Here is an 11,675-nt window from a genome sequence, read left to right on the forward strand (position 1 = left end):
GATCCTAACTAAGAATGACCCCTAAGAAGTCCCTGATGCCAAACATCCTAATACAACATAAGGGAAGTGTCAGGAGACCCTTACCGATGGAGACTAAAGGACTTCTTCACGGAGTTATTCAATTATTGCTTCCCTGTAAACTTCAGAATGGAACAACACGTGAAGCTAAATAAGTGTTACCAAAACAATAAGACGGTCCGAGAGTACATCTACGAGCTCAGCGAGCTCTGTAACATGATAGGTGATGTTGAGGACCGTCAGACGGTCTCTCGGTTTTGGACGGGGCTAAACTCCAGCATCCAAGCCGAGCTCTGGAAGAAAGAGCTGAAACCCGAGTCATCATCATTTCGGGAGGTTCGAAACGCTGCCAAAGTAATCGAAATTGCCCACTCGGTACCTAACCGGGAGCGGCGAGGCAAAGACAGGCCCCAGAATCCTCCAAACACAGCTGGCTCAAGTAGTAATCAGCCTGTGACGCGACGAAACGGGGACAGACCTCGAAATCAGGACAGTGACCCATTCCGTCAAGGGAACAGGAACCTGAGGCGACATGGTGAATGTGATAACCCACGAACCGAAGGGGGAGTTGACAACCCCAACACCCATAAACCGCAACGAGAGGGTGGAAGAGGTCGAACCTCACTACCTGAGCGAAGGAACGATAAATTAAGCCAGGTGGAGAAAGACCATCATGCGGCCGAAGGGCTATGTTATGTGTGTCATCAGCCAGGGCACATCTCCAGGAATTGCCCAGAAAGGACTCACATGAAGAAAACAGGTGCAGGCAATGCACCTCCAGCTCTAGGCAACTATAGTATTGAGGTTAATCTTGAAGAGATCGACCGCCGGCGACACATTGAGGCAATGGAGTCTAATCATGCTACCCCCTTTGGGGCACTAAAAAGCTCTGTTATGGGGATGTATTCAGCTAGACGAAAGAAACCTATAAAACCTATAAGGAGAACTAAAGCACCAACAGTGCTACACGACAGAACAGCCAGAGAGGAGGACTGGGAGGCTCAAGGAGCCAGGCCAGACACCATGGGAGATCCCTTGGCCATGCGGGCCAAATACATGTTAAACAGGGGATTCTACCCTGGCGACGATAACCCTTTTATGCCCATTCCCCTTGAACGGTTCACGGTCTATTGGGTGTCAGAAAAAGGAGCATGCCATCATAGACCGAGAGGATCAGAGAAATCCAGAAGTAACTGTACCTACCTCGTTGTTGCTGAACCCATACTTCCCATTAACTGACTGGTATGCACAACAAGTTGGAGAACTCAGGGGCCTAGACCCAGAGTTCGTCAGACAGTGGATACAGGGACTGGATGGGGGGAAACTCACCATGGACACTCCTCTCGCCACACGAGCAGAACAGCTGTTAACTAATTGAGGGCGTTATCCTGGGGACAGCGCAGATTATGGGCAGCTAAATCGCTTTGAGTGTTTACGTCAACTGGATGGAACATATGAGATTAGAGACCGCGTACGGGCCTTTAATACTGTCGTACCGGTGTGGTGAAAGAAATAGTAGTCAGCTAGATATACCAACTAACTTACTAAATCCTAATGGGTGTGAGTGCAGTACGTCGACCCAAGGGGACTGCTATTGAAGCACTTCCTTCTAATAGTGCGAGGGAAGAGAAAGGAAGAAACTAAGATCTAAGACCTGAGATGTTCCGACAGGACCAAAGGTCCGAGTCCGAGAATATCCGACGCAATGTGGGATACCGATGGTACACCCAATGCAAGATGCCGAAGAGGGACACCGACGCGAGACACCAATGCAAGGTGAGGAGTCTGATGCTGATGAGCGGCAGGTAAGTCTAGGCTGAGGTAAGGAGAGTCTAGGTATGGGTTGCCAATGTAAGACTACCAGTAGCGGTCCGGATCTCACAAGGCCTAGGTAAAGAAACCTTAGATAGAGTGCACTTAGAGCGGTCAAGGCACATCCGATGATAAAAGCAAGGAGGATCAATTGCACAATCAAAGACTAACTAAGGTGACTCCTACAATGGTACCAGGTATGTCCAAGGAAGGGAAGTAAGTGATAATATGAAACTTGAGTCCTATTTATCTAACTGTGTGAATGTCCGGAATCACACAGGCAAGAGTAGTAGCGAAACACGAGGTACTCAGGTCAATATGTAATAAGGCTCGTGAGTGCTGCAGCCATGGGAATACATGTAATAACACATGCTGTTCGTTCAGTAACGGTAAAATAAGCTTAAAACGCACCAATTGAGATAGGTGGACATGGGCAGGACATGGGAGGATTCGGTACCAATGGGATGGAACGGTCAGCCGAAGTGCGCGAAGGCCGAATCAATGAATAAGGGACAGTAAAGACAACCCTGGCTCTCTGCAAGAGACCGAGGCCGCGGATCTGTATCAGCTGAGTCAGACATAGACCGGTGCGACATGGAAGAGTTGAGTGAGTTGAGACTTTGCAAGGAAGTGATGTATGGATGTGATGTGGACTTCTAGGCTGCTTGACTCCTATAGTGAAATGGGGTTCTGCAAGGCTAGCCCGAGCTTGAACACAACACCGGTAGACCTGTTGTTGAACGAGAAGTTTCAATTAGCCCAATGGTACGAAAAGCGTCTGCAGGGTGCTCACGATGAACTCTGCGACCGATTAACGGGGAACACACAGGAAGCCAACATACTTAGACTGTTGGACAGAGGCCCACTGTCACCAGTAGAGTGTCAGCTGGAAGAGGTAGCCCGGAAGATATACACTCCCTCACCTGATGCGAAGTTGTGATATGATGAGGCACACCTGTTTGCCCTGGAGCTGAATGGGCAGCAAATCCCAGCAGGAACTTATCCGGCCTTGCAACGAGGGTCAGCGATAACAAAGGACTTTAAACGACTCATACCTAAACCAGTGGTAGTTATAGTACATATCAATGGGAGCCCAGCACGGGCGCTCATTGACTCTGGATCTTTATCTGACTTCATGTCAGTAACCCTGGCAGAGCAATTAAAGGTGCCTTGGAAAGAACTCACCAAGCCGATTGTAGTCCAGTTGGCAATCCAGGGATCACGATCAAAGGTGAACTTTGGGACCAGAGTCCAAATGGAGTACCAGACTATCAAGGAGGACCGGTACTTCGACGTCATAAACCTGCAGAACTATGATTTAGTCCTCGGGACCCCATTCTTATACCAGCACAAGGTGATGATGGGGTTGAATCCACCTAGAGTGGTAATTTGGAGCGCAGCACCTCTACTGATGAAAGGGAGTGAGGTGACGACTTTGGAGTCACGAGCCACGTAAATACATGAGGAGAACCTCGAGAGGGTACGGGATCACCTGTGGGATTTAGCGCAACCTTTGTGTGCGAAAGCTAGTGAAACGAGCTTACCTCCTTAAGGGCGATTGACCACACTATTCCCCTGATAGATGAAAAGAAAATATACCCGTGGTGGCCATCATGATGTCCTGAACCACTGAGGCCCCAATGGGCAGAGAAGAGGAAATCCTACTTGGCCTCAGGCTGATGGCAGGTGACAAGCGCTGGTAACACAGTGCCGATGTTGTTCATCCGAAAACCTGGGTCCGATCGCCTATGCACTGTTGTGGAACTAAGAGAATGGAATAAGAACACACAGAAGCTGACCTCACCTCTGCCTGACATGGAGGGCATATTGCGGTGCGTGGCGCAGAAGCCTTATCGCTCGCTGATGGATGGTCAGGATGCCTACGAACAGATCAGAGTGATACCTGAACACGTACCTCGAACTGCAATGACCACCCCAGACGGCAACATGGTCAGTCACGTCCTGCAGCAGGGCGATTGCAACGTGCCAGCAACATACCAGGCAGTGATGAACTACCTGTTTGGTGAATACCTAGGGAAGTGGATGGATGTCTATCTTGATGATATTATTTTCTATTCAGACACCCTGGCAGAGCACATTGAGCACGTCAAAACGGTGCTGCAAATATTAGAAAGGGAGAAACTCTACCTTAGCGAAAAGAAGCTGAAGTTCCTGTGCAAGGAAGTGAAAATCCTAGGCCGTATTGTGGATAATAACGGGATTAGGATGGACCCAGAGAAAGTGGACCGTGTGTTGAACTGGAAGGTCCCGGCAAACCACGACCTCTGTTGAGGGTTCATCGGCTCAGTGGGGTACCTCGCGGATGACATCTACAAGGTTCGAATACCATTAGGTGTGCTGTCTGAGATAACGGGGGATGCCGTACCTTTTAGGTGGGACTTCACTCAGCAGCGTGCTTTTGAGGAAGTGAAACAGTATGTGGCGACCTGTAAGCCACATTGTCGGGTACCCCTGCAGTATGGTAAGGATGCACCTCACATCTTTGTGATGACGGACACCTGTCTTGGTGGCATAGGTGGCATTGTGGCACAGGGCGCAGACTGGAAGTCAGCTAAAGTTGCTGCCTTTTTCTCAGCCAAACTATCTTCGGCCCAGCGAAATTACGCCGTCCACGAACAGGAAATGCTGGCCGGGGTTGAGACAATGCTTCGCCATCGTGATATCCTCCAGGGTGCCTGCTTCACGTGGCTGACGAACCACAAAGGTTTGATCCATCTGCTAAACCAAAAGAATGTCAGTGGGCGTCAGGCGTGCTGGATAGAAAAGATTGGCGAATTTGAATTTGAGGTCAAGTACATACCCGGGGAGGAGAACCTCCTTCCTGATGCCCTATCTCGAATGTATGCATTCAACGCGCCAGGCACTGTCCGTGCTCGGACAGAGCACATGGAGTTCAATGCTGTGGAGGGTCTGCCTAGCTCGCTGGCCCACCTCATCTCCATGCCTCTTATGGTCGGTGGAGAGGCGCTGGCGACTACGACACGACGGAGTGCAAGGGTTGCTGCATGTCCAGCAGTCACCCCAGCCTGGTTGCCTGCGGGATGGCAGGTCACCACTCCCAAGTCAGCCAAGGAGGCCGGGCACCATGTGTCGAATAACTCCTCAGGAGCTTCTTCTGGGGGGAACCAACGACCAATACTGGGCGAATCTGATAAGGCAGGTCACCCAGTGGGGCAAAAGAAGGTGACTGTGCCACCCGCGGAAACAGGAAGGCCTGACACTTCGGCTGAGTTTGCCAGAAGGGTGCACAATCATTTCGTTCTGCGTGGCCCTGGTGAATTAAAGAAGGAGGGAAAGGGAGATGACACTCACCTCCCTGACTTGACAACACGAGAGCCCACTGAGGAGCACGAGGAACGATTCATTCCACTTGCTCAAATCCTGACACACTTGGGTCTAGATGAGGACAAAACGCTAGAAGACATCAAGGGTCAATATCACCTTGACCCATTCTTTCAGAAAGTGATGGACTCACCAAAACACTTTCGCAACTTCAAAGTTGACGACGAGGTTGTCCGCATCCGACTAAACAACAGGGTTCTACTATGCATCCCTGACATAAAGGTCGAAGGAAGACGGCTACAAGAGAAGATCATTAGCCAAGCTCATTCCTTACTTGCTCATCTGGGCACACAAAAGGCACTTACCTATTTAAGGGACTGAGTCTGGTGGAAAACGATGGTACGAGATGTACACGCTGTAGTAGGAAGGTTTGGCCTCAGGGTCTTCAGAGAGGGGTGTCAGAGGTCTTCAGAGGTCTCAGGAGTCGCATAGTCCATAGATAGTGCATGTTTTTAGGGTTAGGTCTTCAGTCTTCTACCACCACCTGGTGTTTTGCTTGTCTCGTCGTCGGCTGGGTGTGCCCCTTCCAACACATTCTGTGAGACGTGTCCACTTTGTCAGACGAGCAAACCATCCAACCAGAAACCTTATGGTTTACTAAACATCTTACCAGTTCCATCCAAACCTTGGGAGGCCATTGGTATTGACTTCCTGGGTCCCCTACCGCTGTCCAAGGACAGAAATGGGGAGTACGACTTGATTACAGTGATAATAGACCTGTTCAGTGAGATGGTACACTTGGTACCAAGCCAAACAACCTATACGGCCAAAGAGATTGCAGAGTTAGTCTTTGCAGAGGTATACAAGTACCATGTTGTACCTAAGTATATCATCAGTGATAGGGACGTGCTATTCACTAGCGCGTTCTGGACCAATTTAATAAGCTCATTGGCGCTAAACAAAAGATTCGAGTGCTTACCACCCTGAAACTGACGGGTCCACAGAACGGGCCAATAGAACTGTAGTGCAGATGCTAAGAGCATGCATAGCTCCGAACCAAAGGGATTGGGTACCAAAACTCCCTGCAATAGAATTCACAATCAACATAGCGAGCTCGGAGTCTACACAACACTCACCTTTTGAAAAAACTCTGGTCAATGACCTAGAGCCATGATTTGGGATGACCCACTCGAAACGGAGTATCCTGGAGTCAGAGTGTACTTGCAGAAAATGAAACAAGGCATTATGGAGGCTCACGATAGCATAATCAATGCTCGCATGAAGCAGACACAGGACGCCAATAAGAAGCGGCATCCCTGCCCTTTCAACAAAGGAGACCTGGTCTATATTTTGACAAGAACCTGAGTTTCCCAAAGGGACTAGCCAGGAAGCTCCTACCTAAGTTTGTGGGACCCTATCAAATCCTCGATGATTTCTGGAACAACTCCTTCAGCATAGAGCTACCCAGTCGTCTCAAGCAGCGAGTAATTCATGACGTGTTTCACTCGTCGTATCTGCAGATTCACGCCCCCAGCAACGATCGGTTGTTCCCTGGTCAAATGGATAATCAAGTTGCTGAGTTCGAGACCCAGGAAAAGGAATGGGCTGTGGATCGCATTCTGTCCCATAAAGGGAATAGATCAGATGCAGTGTTCGAGGTAAAGTGGAAGGCCGGTGACATAACTTGGCTCCCTACGACCAAGTCGATCACCTCGGCGCTTTGCAAGACTATTTTGATGTCATAGGGATTGACACCATCGCCAACCTGGCAGGTGGCAACGAGGCACCGTCTGTCGAGCACTATCATGTGTTTCTTGGGGGTATGGGCCTATCTGAGGACTACTTCAAGACCCCCGCTCGACATGACCACTTTCCTTCCACTTCCTTTCGACCATCACCACGCACTATGTCTTCCACACCACGCACTATTCCCATTCCTGTCCCAATGCTAGTATCAGCGGGCATCGAACACTTCATACTCCCTGACCACCATAGTCCCAACGTCACCCTACTCGTCAGTCTCAACCAACTCCGGATGTATCTCCAGCATGAGGCAGACCTCCGTGGAGGAGCCACTCCTAGCTCCATCCCTTCCCCCGTCGGATACGATGAATTTGCCATTGCGCTGAACACCAACGTGGGGAACAGCATCCAAGTCGCCTTCATTCCGGAAGGTGAGGTGAGTGTACAAATTACTGGCCATCCTCCTGCTCTAGCTGAGTTAGTGGGACTCGAAGCTACACGACGTACCTCGTCTGCACCCCGGGACCCCCGAGAGGACGCTGGGGGTAAATGACTGGACTCCCAGAGAAGCGACCTGATGGATGAGGCGCTGTGGGACAACCTTGAGCATATCAAGAAACAGCGACAGTGGAGAGAGAAAGGGGTAACCAAGAGGCAGGCCAAATGTCAGAAACGGGAGGATGATGATGCTATGAAACCCTTCGCACCCTCCAAGGCCATGACTAATGCCCTCACAGGCCCGTCCAACAGTACTCCTCCTACTCCTGCCTCCAACTCCAACTCCACTCCTCAGGCTCCCTCCACTTCACCTCCTGAATTACCATCGCCACCAGAGAACCCGGACACAGAGATGTTGGAGTCCACCAAAGCTACCACTGAAGCGTGCGCTGCCAAAGCCAAGGGCCGCATCCCAAAGAAGTGAGAGGTCGCAGGACGACCTCTGAAGGGGGGTATGTGATGTCTGCCTTTGGACTGGATCGTATTGCAGAATCGGGAGACTCGGAAGTCACATTATCTGAAACATTTACTTTATCAGCTGCCTATTCTAAAGTATAATAAGCCTAGCACCTTACCTAGTATAAGACGAGTCGCTCCTCATTGTTTGTATCTTTGGCGTTCTTGAATCTACTTGACTTGTATCTAGTTATTCGAGCGTCTTAGTAATCCCTTGTGCCACATCTGAAAGCCTTCACTTATCACATCTGTCACAGATTGAACTCAATGGACTATTTCCCATGCCTGATGACTCCCCTGGGACATTCCTACTTGTACTTTTTTCATCCTCAGGCAGGCGTGACATTAGCTCGTAGAATAAAGCCTCACTCTCCATGTTTTTCACACCCTGGAACCAAAACTCATCCCATCCAACCTCAACAGACCAATTGAACATGTCACGGATGCAAAACATTCTCTTCTGACTGAAGAAGCAACGAATTTGTCGCTGCCTGCTACTTTCTGAATCCGAAATGCCTGAGATGTCATCCTCAACCTCAACTACTTGTCCTAACCCCGATATGTATTCCTTTTGCCATGATTTCGACCTTTCCGGCAATATAAGGGACATTATCGCATGCGGTTTGAGTCCAGTTATATGGTATACATTAATCATTTATGTTACATGGCATCAATTGACAAAAACTCACCTTCCTGTATCAAAATTGTGAAAGTTCTGACAGCCTGCAGTATTCTGTGTGCAACAGCCTGTTGATCAGCATTTGCGAGATCTTTAGCCTTCACATTGACACAATATTTACAGCATGCTTGCCAGTGCACTTTGTCAACCTTCGCAGTCCCCTGATGAAAATGATCCCACAGCCAGGACTTCTCCCTACCCATCTGAGCGGCTTGGAGAGATAATACAGTCCCAGGATGCTGGCACAGAGAGAATCGGAGAGATTGATGATAATGATTAAAAGTTTGGTAACCCCCAATTAACCCAATTAACTCCTAGTACATTAACCCTACTAACCCTCCCAAAATCACAGATCCATTTAACTAACCTCTTAACCGGTCATAACCGGGTTAAGTTATAACTGATTTAACAGGTTAGTAACAACACTGCTTTGCCATGGTATCGAATGCTTACATCACAAAAATTGCATGACCCAGAGCTTACTATTTGCTCTGAGCTGGAGATCAGGAAGTGCGTTCTCAAGACACTGAGTCACATTCAAGTATGACCAATCATGTCTTGAGAACTAAGGCTCCAACCGTTTAGTTTACGTGTACAATTTTTGAGTAAATAAACATAAACAGTAAGTAGACATTTGTAAATGGTTTAAACAGTTTATACACAATTATGTTTTACTTGTTGAAATCAAAGAGACCCTGCTGGGTCCATAGCTTCGCACACATTGACTGTGTCACAGTGGCCGCAGCAAGGGAAGACCGCTGGTCAGTACACAAGTGGCATGACTTTGAAAAGAGCTGCTCGACGGGAGAAATGGCACCTGGAATGGCAAGGACATCATGCGCGATGCGAGAGAGAGTCGGAAATTCATGAGAATGGTCCTTCATAGATAGTCAACTAGTTTTTCAAGTCTGAAATAAGAAAAAAGTGTACCTTCCACCATATAAGAGGCATGCTCAAGGCATTTGGGTCCTTGGCACCCTGTGCAAGGACGGCATAGCACTCGAACTCAGACTGGATGGGTGCTGTCGATGTTGTGGGGGATTTTCCATCAGGACGCAAATTAATCAGTGACGAAAGAAAAGAATCTTCATCAGGAGAAGCTAATGGTGGAGGCATGTGAGATGCAGCGGGAACCACTCCTGGTGTTGCAAGCTCATAGCGTGCAATGAAATGTTCAAAAATTATTTTTGCTTGAGTGTATCTGTCGTTGTCGAGGTTATGGAACCACTTGAGGCGGAGTGCTGGGTGACAACCTAAGTATGGATAGCGCAAAATCAGTGTTAATGTATAAAATTAGGAGAACTCTACTCAACTAGTTGCAAGAGTGTTGAAATGGTTGTGTCAAGCCATGTCAAAGTAATGGTGAAGCTTTCGCAACCCAACTGTACATGCTTGCTGCAGTTTTCCGCTGACATTATTGTCCAAGGTGGCTGACTGCAAAGCTGTTTCCATGCAGTCATACATTGGGATTGCCCATGGCAAAGTTGGCGTGTTCGAGCGTGACATGTACAATGTGACCTTGGTGAATACCTGCAGGATTTTGTTGACTCGGTGTGCCATTCAATATTCTACAGTATGACGAGACTCATCTTGAGAATGTCGGCAAGCCACTTAAGAAAAGCCCACTCTTGGTTTGATAAATAAAGCTCATCACGGAGCTCTTTCCTTTCGAACACCCATTTCTCAATTGCCTGGTAGTACAGTAATGAAATCTAATACATGTCGAAATCAAAACACTCACCTTGCAGAGCATCAGTGCTCTTTGTATCATGGCGTGAGTGTAGTTCCATCGAGTGGCAACATTGCGAATGACCATCAGGGTGCACGGTAGCTTCCCTGAAGGTGCCTTGATGTTACCAAAGGCCTGCTTGTAAATCATATGGAACTGCTTCTGTCGCTGAGGAGATGAAGCTATTTTCTTCACAGTCTCACGAAGCTATGAAAAAACTTTGGATTAAGATCAATGATTGTAAACAATGAACTTACCTTCTTTACAGGACTCAATCCATGGAACTCATTCAAAAGCTTCTCGGCTTCTTCGTCAAGCTCAAGATCATCATTTTCGATGTTGTCGCTGTCTTGTTCTCGCTCAAGCTCTTGTAAATCAGCGTCGTTATTGGGGTCGTAATGGAACGGAAGGTGCTTGTTTGGGACAAAATAGTCCTCCTCATCAGGATCCCTCGCCTTGTCTAAACTGGCTAGCATTGCTTGAACAACGAGGTTCACAACATGTGCCATGCACCGTATTCGTGCATTTCCTTCATGGAACTGGATATCATAGCGCTCTTGAAGAAACTTGCCGGTTGCTCAAGCAAGCATATCACAAGATGATGCATTATCAAGGCAGACAGCTAGGAAGTACTATGGTCAAGTCAGGACGGCTGAATACTGGTGTGAGACAAGAGGAAAGAACTTATTTTATTCAAACCACCACGACTTGCAGCTGTTTTGACAAACACCTTTGCAGCATATATGCCTTCATGCTCCTTATCTTTGATGTGATGAAAATCAACAAGTCGCTCGCAAAGCTCCCACTCGTCATTAATGAATGAAGCAGTTGTTCCAGCGAAGGTAAAAACCATTTGTTTCATTGTCCAGTTGTCAGTCAAGTAAGATATCTTCGATTTTACAGCCTGTGACATAGTAATGTATCATCATCAAAGCTCGTGTGTAGATGGGAGGTCTCACTTACAGTAAGTTCCTTCACTAGATTGTGACAAAGCTCAATAAAGATTTTCCCAACCATTTTCCGGACAGTAGTATCACTTGGTAGCTCCCATCTGACCTCTGAAAAACGAGATAGTCGTATTATACCCGGAGTTTTACCAGTTGTCCAAGGAAGGTTGTCTTCAATGACCCAGGCAACAAAGTGCCACAGAAAGCCCTCTCGTGTTGGAAACATTGGCCTGGTTCCCTTTGCAAGGTAGTCATCCATAATCCTCGCACTCACAGCAGCTGATCCTTTCCGGTATTTGCAGAAGAGGTACCATTGTCAATATCAAAGTCAGAAGGGGGTGTTTCCCACTTGTCAGCATGGGCGTGTCGACTATGTGTTGAAAAATTTCCAAGATGTGGCTGTGGTTTCTTGTCGTCAAAATCAGTGCACCCATCAGTCCATGGAACAGACTTGGTCCTGTAACAGAACATCTAGTAAGTCCTATTGTTT

General features: G+C 48.0%; 4 protein-coding genes across 4 annotated transcripts; 1 reads left to right on the forward strand and 3 right to left on the reverse strand.

The window, feature by feature from the left end:
• Positions 1-177: 177 nt before the first annotated feature.
• DFJ58DRAFT_626469 (uncharacterized protein) lies at positions 178-429 on the forward strand (the record flags this gene model as incomplete). The annotated part of the gene is made up of 1 exon (XM_041381118.1): positions 178-429. A coding segment is annotated over one exon (252 nt), but the record flags the coding sequence as incomplete, so codon positions are not given.
• Positions 430-8,065: 7,636 nt separating this feature from the next.
• Positions 8,066-8,440, reverse strand: DFJ58DRAFT_671170 (uncharacterized protein; the record flags this gene model as incomplete). The annotated part of the gene is made up of 1 exon (XM_041382932.1): positions 8,066-8,440. The coding sequence occupies one exon, from the start codon at positions 8,438-8,440 to the stop codon at positions 8,066-8,068; it is 375 nt and encodes a 124-aa protein (XP_041235732.1).
• Positions 8,441-9,850: 1,410 nt separating this feature from the next.
• Positions 9,851-10,069, reverse strand: DFJ58DRAFT_671184 (uncharacterized protein; the record flags this gene model as incomplete). The annotated part of the gene is made up of 1 exon (XM_041382935.1): positions 9,851-10,069. The coding sequence occupies one exon, from the start codon at positions 10,067-10,069 to the stop codon at positions 9,851-9,853; it is 219 nt and encodes a 72-aa protein (XP_041235733.1).
• An 8-nt stretch (positions 10,070-10,077) lies between these two features.
• Positions 10,078-10,325, reverse strand: DFJ58DRAFT_671172 (uncharacterized protein; the record flags this gene model as incomplete). The annotated part of the gene is made up of 2 exons (XM_041382933.1): positions 10,078-10,200; positions 10,251-10,325. 2 exons carry the CDS (start codon positions 10,323-10,325, stop codon positions 10,078-10,080), a joined length of 198 nt encoding a protein of 65 aa, XP_041235734.1.
• Between the last annotated feature and the right edge of the window lie 1,350 nt (positions 10,326-11,675).

The sequence above is a fragment of the Suillus subalutaceus genome (assembly GCF_016647625.1).
Source record: "Suillus subalutaceus strain FC151 chromosome Unknown DFJ58scaffold_269, whole genome shotgun sequence".
In the NCBI taxonomy this organism is placed as follows: Eukaryota; Fungi; Basidiomycota; class Agaricomycetes; order Boletales; family Suillaceae; genus Suillus; species Suillus subalutaceus.